Here is a 15,461-nt window from a genome sequence, read left to right as displayed (position 1 = left end):
AACGGTAGGTAGACTAGTAGAGTAGTTCTCTAACTTGGGTGGCGTCACAGTCACACACAGATCACAATCAGATTGCAGGAACCCACCCCCAGAATTTCTGATTCAGTGGGTCTGGGGTGAATGTGCATGTCTAAAAAGTTCCAGGCGATGCTGATGCTGCTGGTCTGGGACCATGCTTTGAGAAACACTGGACTGATATAAGGAATCCCCATCCCCCTGTCGCCACCTGCAACAGTAGTAAATATTTTGGGGACCAGGACTTCAATCCTAACTCCCCACACCTGCCCTTGGTGGTCTCTGAACTGCCTTTCTGGTGATGACATGCTCAGAAGCTCCTGTGAACCAGAAATGTGTTATGAATTCCATCCCCCGCCACCAATATTTTCAGATAAGTAGCTTAAAGTAGGTTGTTTGGAAATCTGACTCAATCTGGCTTTTCAAGCCCTTTAGCCTAATTACTTAACCTCTTTATTTCAGTTTTGAAAATAACTTTTATCGACATAGGAAGAATTAAAAATTTCAGGCCATAATGCTAAAAAAAAGGGGAGGGAAATTATTAGTTGGAACAGAGTCTGTAGTATAGATTTAAGATAGAATTATTTAGGCACCTACCATGGTGCATCTCTTTCTCTTTTGCTTTCATCATCACTTTGCACATGTGAAAAAATGGCAGCCAGAATTAGTCGCTGGGATGGATGTGTGTGTGTGAGAGATGCTTGCAGAGCTGTCCCTCAGGCTCTCCGCCTGTTCTCTCTCTCCTCCTCACACCCTTCTTTACCCCTCTTTGGCTCATGCCCTGTGTTAGGATAGAAAGAAGACACTTGAGGTGCTGTCTGCAAGGGTGGTCCCTCCTCCACTCAGTTCTCTCCTTGTGCTCCAGAGGCACAGGGCATAGAGGAAGCCCCCTAGATCCCTTGCTCTCTCTGGCACCCCCATTGAGCACAGCTGACTACATACAAGCAGTTGTGCAGGTTTTTGTTAACTGGTGTTATTACCTTCATTATTATCTCAGTTCCCTTTCCATTTTCTAGATGCTGTTGACTTGACAGTTTTTCATAGAGTCTTTAATTCTGCTCATTTTAGTAATAGGATAATAATTTTGGAAAACCACAGTTATTTATAAAAATGACAAATACAAAACCCAGGCACTTATCCTTCCATTAAATTGATTGATTTTGAGTGTCCAGGTATTGCTCATACTGACATGCCTGATTAAATAAAATCTCTCAGTGACAAGTTTTCTCATTTGAGTGCTCTTTTTAGTACTGTGTAAAAAGGGAATTCAGCATCTTATCAGTGTTTATAATATAAAAAACTATATTCACAAGTGTGTTATTCTTGGTGTTAGTCTGTTCTGAGTGTAACACCACATTTCAGCATGAGAAACATATTTAGATGTGTACAAGTCTGGTGTTCATTATGCATTCTTCTAGACATTCTCCGGTTCATCAGCTGTTATGGTTTAATGCTCAGGTTTGAGCTTTCTTCTCAGTCCAAGCTTAGATAGGGCTCCCTTTTTCCTCCACTTTTCTATAGCACGTGCTTGTGCATCAGTGAACCTGCAAAATTTAAAATGTAGAGGCTTAGAAGAAGAACAGGGACCAAGGAAGAGCATGGTCCGGGGGCTCAGGAGACCTGGGATTCAGGCCCAGCTTTGCCAGCAACTCTTTCTGGGACCTTAGGACAGTCACTTAACTCCCATCCATGCTCCCAGGTGTCTCTGTCTGTAAGACGAGAGGGCTAGAGCAGATAATCTCAGGTTCTGATGTTTGCACAATTGTAGTTCTAGTATTACTGAACCTCCTGCTCATTTTAAACATGCACGATTCTGAACAGCTGCTGAGACCACTGTTCCTACACACACTTCTCCACAGTCTGGAGAAGAGCATGTATTGCTGAAGGAGACTGTCATCATATGTTGGTTACCATGGTCTCCTAAGTTCTAATGCCCTGGGTTAAGGGAAGAAGACCATGTGTATTACAAGGAGATGGGAGGCATTTTCCACGGCTGGAAGATGTATGGACGTAGTTTTATGTCTCTCAGTCTTCACCGGTTTGCTGGCTTCCTTAGGGCCCTTCTCGACATGGCCCACCTGCCACTGTGGCCTCATTTTTCACCACAGGCTATAGTCTAGGGGTGGCTTTGAGACATGTGGGTACCCCAGGTGAGCTAATCATTGGGACGACCTCAAACACAGGCTATTCATGGGACTTCCCTGGTGGTGCAGTGGTTGAGAATCCACCTGCCAATGCTGGGAACATGGGTTCGAGCCCCAGTCCAGGAAGATCCCACGTGCCGTGGAGCAACCAAGTCCATGCACCACAACTACTGAGCCTGCGCTCTGGAGCCCACGAGCCACAATTACTGAGCCCGCGTGCCACAATTGCTGAGCCTGCGTGCCACAACTACTGAAGCCTGCGCACGTAGAGCCCGTGCTCCACAACAAGAGAAGCCGCCACAATGAGAAGCCAGCGCGCTGCAACTAGAGAAAGCCTGCGCTCAGCAGTGAAGACCCAACGCAGCCAAAAATAAATAAATAATCTAAAAAAAACCCCAAAACGACATGCTATTTAGATAGTTGTTTATTTTAGAGGGGGAACTGAGGGCTGCCTGGGGCAGAGGTGAAACGGGACCCCTTGTGCAGAGCTGTTCGTCTCTGACTCCAGTGTTCCCACCTATTCAGAGAAACCAAGGCCCTGCGGGTAACTATCCATCGTTTCTTAAGCATATCCATTCCAGGAGTTCCGCTGCTGACCTCAGGCGGCTTGTCCATGTATTCTTTGCAGCCGCATCGAGTGCCCTTTCAGAAAGGAGTTCTCGTAAACATAGTTTTCTGCATCACATTGGATTTCCAGTGATGCAGACACTGGTGCCCCAAGCCCTTGGCCAGCTGCCGTCTGCTCCCTTCATGCAACTCTGCCCAGCTATTCTGAACTGCCCGCTGCTTCCTGAACTCACCCTGCTCAGAGGGGATCAACCAGGCCCTGGAAGAGACTCCAGCAACTTCCTATTCATGACTTTGTGTTTTCTTTACCCCCTTCCCTCTTCGATTGTACAGATTTCAGGCCCCACAAAATCTGGTTCCATCCGTGAGTGCACTCCCTGCCTTCTCCATTTTCTCTGCCAGGAGCCCCCAGTCCACCCTGAATCCTGGCTGACTCGTTCAGCTCTTACACTCAGCTCTAACCGCCTCCTTTAGGAAGCACCCGCGTTGTTGGGCCCCTTTGCACACTGAGTGCCTGTGCTATGCCAGGTGCTGTTCAGGGGCTGGACAAAGCAGAAATAATATAGACACAGTAAATAAAATAGAACTCTTTGCCCTCATGGAGCTTGTAATCTAACTGGAGTGGGAGGGGGAGGGGAGTCAGGTTCATTCTAGTGGGTCAGGTGCCACTCCTGGGTTCCCACTGCTGTCATTCTTCTCGGGACTGTTCACACACCTGCCTTCCCTCTGGAATTGTGAGCTTTCTCGGGTGGGGGCTTTTTATCTCAGTGTCCCAAAGACCTGGCACAAGGCGCATGGATAGGCTCAGTGAAAATCTGTGGAGAGAAGGAACGTGTAACTGCTAATAGCATTTGCACGTGAGGAAGGGGGGCAGCTGCTAATTTCCTGCACCCACCCTAATTATAGGAAGCTGAGGACTTTTCCTTCAAAGCTGACAACTTCAAGAAGTTCCCGGTGCGAGTACAGAGTGAGTGAGAGTTGTGTGCAAGACGGTGGTGCAGAAAGGCTCGGGGGCCACGCTGATTAACGTCTGGTTGCAGAAGCCCTCTCCTCCTTACTGCAGGCCGTGTCGTCCCCCTCTCCCCGGCGACAGTGCTGGGGTCCTGCTGGCAATGTTGAGAAGTGCACCATTTTGAAAATGGTCTCAGTTCCATGAGGGATTTTTATCTCAGCTGGTCGAGTAGCTTTTATAGCTCTGCAGATAAATCAAGGAAGCCCTAAATTCTTTATAAGCAGAAGCGATGCATTTCTCATTGCTTAAAATAGGGTGCTCCAGGAGCTGCCATTTCCTCAGTTTGCTATTTCAAGAAGTGGCATTCAGGGTTTCAGCTCATGTTAACATTTAATTACCAGGCGCACAAAGGCAAGAAATGACTAGAAAGTTCACGGGAAGCTATCATGTCAGAGGGAAGAGCAGTAGAATCAGAAAGCCTTTTTGTGTAGCTCTTCCCATGGTTTTTGAGGCTTCATACATGTTTGGCCAACACTGAACTCATTTGTGGGTTGATGCTCTCCGGTTCTGCTGGATTCCAGGGGAATCTCATTTTCTTGGCGCTCAGAAGATCCCCTGGCTTCTGATGGCCTGTGGATCTGGAATTTCAATCTGCGTGGTTGTTGAGCAGCCAGACGCAGAGCAGCAAATGCTGTAGGAAGGGCTGAGTTCAGAGAGGCTCAGAGGGAGATGGAGGGGAGGGCACGTGGATCACGCCCTTCTGTGCCCGTGAGAGCCACGTGATCACTGGAGGCTCGCCTGCTGCCCGCTGCTTTGACCAGCAGATGGGGACTGGTGGCCTTGGTGTCAGTGGCTCACCTGTGCCCATGATGTCCCTTGAGGTGGAGGTGCTTCTCCCCACCGTCTGGTCACATGGCCCTGGCCTCAGGCTGTTCCTGTGAGTCTCTTCCAAGGAAGCCAAGGCTTTGATTCTTTGATAGAAAACCGTGTGTGGGCCCCAGTGACTCTGCTCCATCTTCTGCCCTGCGGAAGCGCCACACAACCCTCGATGAGCAGCGTCCCTTGGGATTTACCCCCCGCCCCTTCTCTCCTCCTCAGTGTAGATCCTGCTGATCTCATGGAGCTGCCCTCGTGGCGGGTGGGTCTAAAGTGTACACCCCGACCCCCAACTGTTCTCAGCCCTTCCTGACACGAACCTCATCAATAATCAGTTCAGTTTATAACGTAAGCGTCTATTCGGGTTTTCTTTGGGCTCAGTCCCTGAATTCCACTGTCACCTCTATTTATTATTATATATTAATAGTTTCCTCTGCATTCGGCCTTCTGTTTTTCCTTTTTTTGTGAGAGTCCCTGCCACTGTTGTCTGTTTAATATGTTCCTTGGAGGATAGAGGAAAGTTTTTGTAAACAGATTGGTGAAATTGAATGTATGTGTAGCACCCACTCAAAAACAAACAAAAAACTAAGATTACTGTCATGCAAGCAACATATTTAATAATAATAATAATGGTTACATTTATTGTGTGCCTACTGTTTGCCAGGCTGTGTCGAACATTAACTCAGTGAGGCCCAATAACAACCTCACGTAACTGCACAGCTCAGCTTTCTTAAGCACTGTACTGTAGACTGCCTTCAACTCGATCAATATCTGTGTGGCATATATGGCCCTATCAGGGCAGATCCAGGTTTTCTGAGCAATGAAGCTTAGAATTTTGGGGACTTTTAAGAAAAATAGTTAAAAGTTTTAAATATAAAATTTATAAATACAAAATTTGGCCTGGAAGTGAATGTTTGAGAATTTGAGTTTAGAATAATTTAGAATTTGAAAAGAAGTCACAACAAATTACAAAATTTAAAAAGCCAAATTATCAACATCGGAAATACAGGAAAACACATTTTTATCAATGAGTCTCTTGGCACACCTCAGTAATAACTTTCTTCCTGGCATTTTTTGGCTTCATTCTCCTGTTACCTCTCATATGATCATGATTTTGTATCATCATTCTGTGTGGCAAGAATAGGTCGTTCAGTCTTTCCTGTAGCAAGGTTAGTTGAACTTTGTATTTTGTTAATCATAGCTTAGAAAAGTTTCTTCTAGCTCTGCAACATTTGGTAACATCACATAAGCTTTTAGGATTGGATAAACCTCTGTTAGGTTTCTTCTGTACAGGAGCTGTGTGATTTGGGGGCATTCTCAGTTTGCGCAATGACTAATCTCAAGCACCTCCTAGCATTTCTGGCCCAAGCACCTTGGGATGTGCCTATATTGCAGTATGGCCCCTGTGTTGCACCTCATATCGATTTGCCTATATGACACTGGGTGGACCGACATAGTGGGCCATGTTCCTGTAAATCTTCCTACACCAGGATGCCAAGCAGCAATTGAACTCAACAGGGACGTACGTGTATGGGGCCTGGAGAGGGGTCTGTGCAAGTGAGGGGCATTCAGCTGTCTTAATGACAGTCAATGTGTCTCTGGATCCTGGGCTAGATGCTGCGGGAGCACAGAGATAAGGAGGCCCGGCCCTGTCCCAAGGCACTAATAGTGGAGGAGATGAGCTGTCCATGGGTCATTTCAATGCAGGGCAGAAGGAACTGCACCCTAGGACTGCTACTAACCCAGATGCAGTGGTCAGAGACGGGACAGGCTGCCTTTTAATGGGTTGAGGTGGTGCCCCAGTTATATGGCCATGCACTGCATGCCCTGGGGCCAGAGCAACTACGCTTTAACTTTTTCGGCATCTCTGCCTCTGTCAGATTTGTTTCTTTAGAGGAAGGATTCTGCTGCTAAAATAAAACATCTTTGGACCTCTGCCTGAAGGGCTGTAGGACTCTGACAGGTGTATAGGCATGGGGAATGACAGGAGCAGGCTTGTCAGAGACAGTGAACCACACTGCTTGTGTCATGGGCGCGCGGGGCTGGAGATGTGACTGGAACCTGTGCACCTGCTTGCCCAAGGAGGGCTGCGCCATCACGTTAAGGAGTTCAAAACCTTGCCCACCTGAAGAATTCTCATTCTTCCCTCAGCACTCGTGAAGCAGCACTTTCTTGGTGAAGTGAGGAAACTTTGCAGCCGTGGACGGTAATTGACACCACCTTCCGCCCTAGCTCTGCATTAACGTCTGCCCGCAGCTCTCACTATACTGAATTAGGTGTTTACGAGCCTGCCTGTCCCACTAGTCCAGGGTTTCTGTGACTTGGTTCCATGGCTATTCTCCAGGGAGGGACAACCCTCCTCCCAAAACTGGGTATAAAATGTAGAAAGTAATGTGTATATACATTTCTGGGGGGAGGGGGCCCATGATCTCAAAGGGGTCTGTAACCCGAGGAGGTTAGGGAGCTCAACACTGGGCTTGTTCCTTGTTCATCCCTAAGTTTACAAATTCCAGCACAGTTCCTGGGTCATCATGATAGACCAGGGGTTCTTCAGAACCCCTTGGAGAGCTTGTTCAAGCATGGTCCCCATTCCTGGAGTTTCTGATTCAGGCCTGGGATGGGGCCTCAGAATGTACATCTGTGTGAGCTTCCCAAGTGATGCTGGAGGTGCTGTTCCCGGGCCCCCACTTTGAGAACCACTGTTGTAGACTGTTGTGGACTGAAAGTACCACAGTCCTCGCCCTGTCTGACTTCACAGTAACCGAGAACTGAATGTTCATAGATAAGGACTTTTAACCTCCAAACGGGGGAGAAAGCTGAAGGACTCGTGTGTAGATTGAGTTACATTTTCTACACACTGTAAATGCACAGTACATGCACTGTACATGTTCTCAATGTCCTAGACTCGGGAGCTGGCCGAGCCCCATCATGCCTGGGGAGACACAGTGTCCTGGAATATTGAAAATTCAAACTGGTAAGTGTGCAGGGGTCCGGAATCTGGTAGTTCTGATGGCCTAGGAGCCGTTCTAGGAGTATTGACCCTTCATCAATTTGGGTGATTCTGGACTCAGATTTTTTTTCGTTTGAAGATAAAAAATCAAGAACTTGTATGTAAATTATCTCAATAGAAAAGAAAAAAAGTAGCTCTTTGTATAATCAGGACTCATAAGATGGCTGCTCTCTTGCTGTCTTGCACATCCCCTGCCTGACCCTGCCCTGCGTCACCCTTACTTTATGCACATGATTGCCTCCCTCTCCTAAGCTGACGGTTTAGTCAGTAACTACCTATGTGATTGGTCTGAGAGTGACTGTTCTAGCCCTGGGACTAGACCAGCTCCAGTATGTTTGGTCATCAACAGGAAACCGCGGCCCTCACTACGGTTGCTAGCCCAAAGAGCTGCAGGGGGATGTGTTCCAGCAGTGCCCCTGGCAACCGAGGGGCCTTCTGATGGCATGTCCCCATAACTGATAGCATCCTCCTCCTCTGTGTAGCGAAGATTGCTGTCGTGTCCTACCTGCTGTGAGCTGTACATGGTCAGCTGTTGCTCTGGGACTTCGGCCTCTGGCTTGTAGGAGTCCCTGTTCAGTAAATCGTTGATGTCTATGTCGCCGACTCCAGGTTCTTCCTCTGGCCTCATGGCCGGGCAGTTGCAAGGATTGCAGGACTCTGGGGTGCAGCCCAACACTCTTGGAGTTATGTCACCAGGAGAAGCCTTGAACTTAGGTGTGTTGAGATGGCTTTAAAGCCAAGGTCATGTGCCAGCTCTGTGCTAACAAAACCTCTTTCTTCTGAACCAGGACTAGGGGACTGGCAGTCTGATAATTAACCTAATTTCACTTTGCTGTTAGTGTACATTCCTGTTAGCAGTGATGCTGCAGGCCAGTTTCCTACACTAGTGGGCTGTCCCCCACACTTGTGACCAGCTGGAAAAGCTTAGTGGAGCTGAAGAACACTGAACAGCTGTAACCAGTGAATCATCAGTTTAAAGAAAGAGTGGAAAATAGGCGATTGTGCTCTTGACCCACAGTTTGGTAGATAGGTCCGCCTCAAGCCTCCCAAGCCCCTCTCTTCTGTCATTTCTTTCTGTCTTCTTTATCTTGCCCTTATGTTTCCTCCATCCCTGCATCTTCTACCTCCGCCACGCCTAGGTGTCTGTCACTTTTGTCTCTTTCTCTCCCCCATCTCCTTCTTGTCTCTTTTCTTTTCTTTCTTCACCAGTCAGTCTCCCTTCTCAGCCTTTCTCCTTGGATAGTTTCTTTCTTTCTTCCTCCTAAAATCCACATGTAGAATCCACATTGTGCCAGTTATTTGTGTTTGAAGCAAGAGCTTTTTGCCTTGTTCTTAACTTAGGTAGCAGGTGAGTTGCTCTCCATTGGCCCCTTTTCCTTGGAGTCAGCGGTCCTGTCGGGGACCGTGCTCCCTGCAGCTGCCGAAGACCTCTGCCCAGTCAGGTCTCCAGGAGTCACTTCGTTGAGCAACTTAAGGATTTGCACAAGTTTCAAATCTTCCCAGTCCTGGAGTCCCGAAGACCAGAGAAGACGTGTTATTCTTCTCTGAGATTTCCTGTATTTCTCATTCTTCCCTGAGATTTCCCTTATGCCATTCTTCTGTGGGCTTTCCTGGTTAACATGCATCATCAGTCTTTAACAGAAACGCTGGCTTATAAGCTCTCCACAGACATGCCATAGTTGAGCATTGGTGAGCACAGACCCTTAACAAGGAAGCCTGGAGAAGGAAGGGTTCTGACTGATAGAAGACTGGGTTCTAGTCCCGTCTGCCGGCTACTTGGGACGCTCAGGCAATCAGCTCAATTTGTGATCCTCAGTTTCCAGCCTCAGTCAAATGGAGTGATGTTTCCATGCCTACCTTTTGGTGGCGTTAAAAGATAAACTGAGGCATATTAAACATTTCAAGAGTTTATTTGAGCAAAAACCGATTCAAATTGGGCAACACCCAATTCCCAGTGGTTGGGAACACTCTGATGATAGGAGCTGGCGAGAGATTTACATAAAGAAAAGTGCAGAAGCAAAGAAAGGAATAATTGATTGGCACTAGCGTGAAGCCTAGTCGGCTGTGCTGGGTTGTCCTTAGTGTTTTGATTTCATTAACCTTGAGGCATTTACAGGCTTACATTTCAGTTTGCTTACATAGACTGCCACCTCAGACTGATGGCCTCCTTGTCTAGTTAATTTAACAGTGGATTAAGTGTGATCATCTGTGTGAAAACACCTCAAAAATTAACAGTGGCCCACAAAAGCAAGGTAATCCTAATACCTACAATGTTACATAAAATACTGCCAAAATACCTTCAGGGGAAAACAGTAATTCATCTAATTAACAAAAGCGTTATTTGGTATGCTAAACAGCAAAACTGATTTATGAATATGTTAGTTGTTTTCATTTACTAAACATTTAAGAAATCCAAGTTCAGTCAAATGGTGAGAAGTGTCATTAAATGCACTTAAGAAGCTGTAAACATTGTCTGTATCAGTCCAGACGCAGAAAACACATCAGTTGATTGAACATGGAAAATTAATGTAGAGAATTATTAAATTGGTAAAAGGGGATCAACTACTAGGGAGTAAGGGTAACTCTAAAGCATGGATCAGCAAACTATGGCCCGTGGGCCAAATCTGGCTGTTGTACTGCCCCTCCCCCTGCCATGCCAGTTTTGTTGAGATGTTGACGTACACCACTGGGTTGCCTGTTTTTGTAAATAGAGTTTGATTGTAACACTGCTGTGCCCGTTTGTTGACTGTGGCTCCTTTTGCTCTGCAACAGCAGAGTTTACTAGTTACGACAGAAACTGTAAGTTAGCCAAAATATTTGCTCTCCGGCTCTTCACAGAAAACATTTGCCAACCCCTGCTCTAAGAATACAAGCCTAGTCTATCCAGGGAGCAGAGACCCAAGGAAAGCACAAACTGGGAAGAGCCCCCCAACCCCCGCCTGCCCCACCCCACCCCCCAAACCTGCACCCAAGGCTAAGATTCAGGCCTAGGTGGAGGGAGTGCGGCTCTGGTCTCTGGACAGTGGAGAAGTCAGTCTGCTGAGGATCTGCAGGCTAGAGGCTGGGAACCACCTGCTGGGGTGCCTGTGCAACTTCTGGAGGGTGTGCGCCACTGGGTCTCTCCCAGAAAGCCCCCAGAAAGCCCCAAAGCAAAAAACCCAAAAACCAAGGAACAATTCCAGAACACTGGAGCCTGAGAAAAGCCCCTTTCTAAGCAGTGTCCCCGCAGCACCCTCTGCTAACCAGGGCTAACACTGCGGCAGTTTTCTGAGAAAGCAGTCTGACCTTACCCTGTGGCCTGGAGGGAGTGGAGCTGATGCTCTGTGCTGAGGGGCTGGAAGGGGAGGTACCCAGCTGAGGATTCCCCTGGGCCAGCTAGTGCCTGTGGAGGTGCCCAGGGCTGCAAAACTAGGTCACCCGCTCTGGGCTTCGCTGGCTGCAGTCATGTGCTGGACACATACAGGGCAGGGGGGGAGCACAGTGTCTGTTCCATCCTGCAGTCTTTCTCCTTCTGACCTCCTTGTAATGGAAGTTTAGCTGTCAGAATCCTGAGCTCTGTCACTGTAGAAAGCTCTGTGCCTTTTTGGATTTTATTAGGAATATAGTCATGGTTCCTAAAGAAAATGTTACTGATTGTGACATTGATCCATTTTGCCAACAAGCACCTGTAGATTGATTACTATATACAACATAACAAAATAAAATAAAGGAAGAAATGATGTAAGTTGAATTAAAATATTTTGGAGAATACTTTTATTTTGTGTCAGTTCTTACTTAAAAATAATTACTTGTGTAAATGTTTTATTTGGCTTCTTTTGAATGTAAAAACATTTTAACATTACAGATATTTTAGAGGAAGAAATTACCTACACTTTCACAAGATAGCTTTAATTTTTTTGATTGTGTATATATATTTTCAGTCTCCGTCCATAAACATGTACTATTACCCAATTATAATAATTGTGCACATGTCTGAGCACTGTGTTTTTTCCTCAGCATATCATGACGTCATGTAGAGTCTACTTAAATCAAGTAATTGAAGTTAAAACGAACATTTTATTCTTATATTAGGCAGAGCAAGCTGACTGCTTCATTAAGAAACTTGAGAACCTCATTGGCATAACACAGTAGATGCTTTAGTTCTTGTTCTCAGGCTATCTCAGTGCCTGTTTCAAGCAGACAGCCTTCAGCAGGGTGATTCAGGATCCAAACTCCTTTCGTCTGGGGGCTTCACCCTTTCCTCAGGCCTCCTGAGTCCACTGCTGGATCCTGTGCATGCTGCTGGCAGAGGGGAATAGGGAGAGAACAGGGGAGAGAGGCCATCTCAGCTAGCTTGGGCAGCTGTAATATCAATAGAGTGGGGCTTAAACAACAGATATTTATTTCTCATAGTTCTGGAGACTGAAAAGTCTAAGATCAAGGCACTGGCAGATTCAGTGTTTGGTGAGGGTCCACTTCCTGGTTCATGGATGCTGTCTTCTTGCTGTGCGCTTGCATGGTGGAAGGGACGAGAGAGCTCTTGGAGGTCTCTCTTATAAAGACACTAATCCCATTCATGAGGGTTTCACCCTCATTACCTGATCACCCCCCCAAAGCCTCATTTCCTAATCCCATTATTTTTCAGGATTGGGTTTCAACATATGAGTTTTCAGGGCACAAGCATTCAGTCTATAGCAGAGGCTTTTATGAGCCAGGCTTGGCAGCGACCACATCCCTTCCACTGACATGCTGTTGGCCAGAAGACAGTCACATGACCACACTAACCATGGGGAGGCTGGGAAATGTAGTCCAGTTCTATTTGGAAGGAAAAGAGACAGATTTGGGGAACACAAAGAAGTCTCAGTTACAATTCCTAATTTAGATGGCACTTACCCGATGTCTTTATTATATTTATTATCTGTATATGAATTGTCATTTTAATATATAGAGCATTTGTTGAAATTGTGTTATCAGATGTTTTTTATTAATAGTTTCAAAAATAATCTTGCAGTAATGAATTTATTGATATAATGAATTTACTTCTGATAAGTGTGTGTGTGTGTGTGTGTATGTGTGTGTGCACATGCGCACGTGTGCCTTTTTAAGCGCTTGGCATACCGTGCTATAGTTAGTTGAATATATATCTTTATCCTTGACTTAGCCCAGTTAGTGCCTTGCATGTGGGAAGTGATCACTGAACACTGTGGCAATGACTAAAACTAGCTGAGATTTTTACTGAGAATAAGTTTGGAAATAGCTAGAAAAGGCATATTCTCTCTTTTCTTTCCCAGTTGCTCCTTGCCTCTTTCTTTGGATTAGTGCATTCCAGGGATGATCATCCCTACCCCCTGGGGGTCACCCACAAGCCCTGGTTTAAGTACTTTTTTCCCTTGCTTGCCTGATTTTGGTCCAGCTCACATTTCTCTATGTGTAGGTGTTGTATATGTAAGTGTATAGATAGTTCAGGTTAGACAGGGATATTTTGAGACTCAGAGATGAGTTCCATAGAGTTTTATATAAAATAGTGAGCTCTGGGGATTGCTTTAAGCCTAGGGCCAAGAAGAGATGGTCACGGCTGGAGCTGGTGGCCTTCACTGCCAGACCATGGCTGGACCTCCAAGCAGGGCAGTTCTGGCAAAGCTTAAGGCTTAGAAGGGGACTGACCTAGCCAGGGGTGACCCAAGACGTGACTGGAAGTTCCACCAGACTCCATAGCCTCCTTTGTGTTTAAATAACCAAACAAGCATGAGGACCATGAAGTGTTTTCTTTCCTTTGAAGACAACTTGTTTCTCTTGTTTCGGATTCTTCCTGATAGCAAAACTGATACACTCTCATTGTAGAAAAGTTGGAAAGTACAAAAACATGTAGAGTAGGATGTATGAAGTTCTTTAGTCTTAAGAAGTTACTTTTATCTTATAAGAGTGTTCCAATTGCTTATCTTTTCACCTTCTAGGCCAAACCAAAGCTGATTGAGCCACTCGACTATGAAAATGTCATCGTCCAGAAGAAGACACAGATCCTGAACGACTGTTTAAGGGAGATGCTGCTCTTCCCTTATGATGACTTTCAGGTAGGTAACTTCTAAGTGTGTGTAAATAGAGCCGTGTGGAATTATTTTTGCATATATATGTGTATATATGTGGGTGTGTGTACACACGCAGATCTGAATATGTTACATATGTATACATATATGTATGTGTGTATGTACATGCATATATGCAAATACATGCGTACACATATGCATAAACACGCATACGTATATGACACAAATATTTTTTCAAGTGTGTATCTTTTATCTTGAATAGACATGCTATACTCTGGGCTAATTCTGTAGACACAAGTGTCTCCTATGTCTTAGGAAATTTGTTTGAAGAGGTGTCTAGGGGTTTTGCCAAGTGCCTTAGAGTCTTAAGGATGGGATTTGCTCGGAAGCAGTGGAGGATTTTGCCATGCATCCTTTTAGAATGTCACTTTGGGAGACTGCCTTGAGAGAGGCCCTGAACTGTGTGTGGGCTCATAGAGAAGAGTTTGGGGGTTCTGACATCGAGGAATGTCCTAACATTTACCTCACTGATGCAGTGACAGGTGCTGTTTCTGGGAGCTCAGTAGCTGCCAGCAGGGGACTCAGCACAGCTTCTGCTGTGAGCTGCTCTAGATTGTTGCTTGAAGCCTTTCAGACTATGGCCTGTGGCTGAGTGACCCACAAGAGCTTTGAGCCACTGAGGAGTGATAGAACCCCAGTACCGTTAGATGCCTGGCAACCTGGAGTCATCTTTGTCTACTGGAGATTCCAGTTATTGCCCTTGATCTCCTGGGACTTAATCTTGGCACTTCCTTCTTCTCTACCTGATGCTGTTACCATCCAAGACCTGTCTTTTGTGAATTAAACTGCCTTATTATTTTTTTTAAAGCTTCCTTGATTCTTTGTTGTTTAATTTTAAAAACTAGTACATACTTGTAACAAACAAACAGGCACTATTGAAACACTTGACATTAAAAGCCTCCCCTACCACCTTCTTTTTAATCCCACTCCCCAGAACATAACCTGTTATATATACAGTTCTTTATGTACCAAATTGTCTTTAGAAATTTCCATGTTAATAACAATTGTTAAATTATATTCCTTGAAGTTTTTTTTTTCCCACCAAATTTAAAAGCTTCCAGTTTACAACAAAGGTGAGAATTTTCACAAATGTTCACTTTTTCTAACTGTGGGTAAAATGATTGTTCTTTAGTTCTTTCCTGAAAAATAAGGAATGCCACGGAAATGAAATTGACTACTAGTGAGATGCTGCTGCCAAAGTACGTTCTGCTCATAAATGGTTTCAGATCACGCCCCCAAATATGATGCCTTGAAAACTTCATTACAAGAGTAGATTACCTAGCTAAGGGATGAATAAATGGAAACCTCAGAATGATGCCTTTTGTTAGCATCATTTGTTAGCATGAGAAGTTAAATCAGATGATTACAAATTATACTCCATGTTGACGTATTTTTCCTGTCGTGTGCTCTGAGGAAGGTAAAGGTTGAACCTCAAGTTTCTCTGAGCGTGAAGTATGGATTCTTCTTGGTATCAGTTAGAGTAACAAAGTTATTTCGAGTTTTGCAGCCTGGAATGCAAAATTGTATTTGCAAACCTGAGATAAAACTGCTTAAGAAGCAAACAAACCACATAAATAATATACACTTAATTTAATTTCATCTTTTATCTCACAGACAAGGAACCTGGATGTTTAAGCATTTGTAGAAACAGATGATTGAAACTTTGAGAAAAACTCCTTTGTCCCTTTTGCCTATAACAACTTCTCTGGGGATACCAGACACAAATATTCTAGGAACGGCAGAGAACTCACTGACATTCTGCTGGCCAAGATTGAATGAACAGTGTTAAGTTCTGCTTGGGGGAAGTTTTTTCA

General features: G+C 45.2%; 1 protein-coding gene across 32 annotated transcripts in view; it reads left to right on the top strand.

Moving 5' to 3' along the window:
• Window positions 1–15,461, top strand: part of DOCK9 (dedicator of cytokinesis 9) — a 326,031-nt gene that overhangs the window by 159,426 nt on the left and 151,144 nt on the right. For all 32 annotated transcript variants that reach the window (XR_002173395.3, XR_002173394.3, XR_012327751.1 and 29 more), the window contains exon 2: window positions 13,498–13,614. Coding sequence is in view for 27 of the 32 variants with exons in the window: in XM_019920847.3 (XP_019776406.1) it covers window positions 13,498–13,614 (117 nt within the window). In the remaining 5 variants the exon portion in view is untranslated. The remainder of the gene's footprint in view (window positions 1–13,497; window positions 13,615–15,461) is intronic.

Source organism: Tursiops truncatus, chromosome 18, assembly GCF_011762595.2.
Source record: "Tursiops truncatus isolate mTurTru1 chromosome 18, mTurTru1.mat.Y, whole genome shotgun sequence".
Classification (NCBI taxonomy): Eukaryota; Metazoa; Chordata; class Mammalia; order Artiodactyla; family Delphinidae; genus Tursiops; species Tursiops truncatus.
Note: the sequence above shows the minus strand (reverse complement) of the source record. Positions and strands in the feature narration are given on the sequence as shown.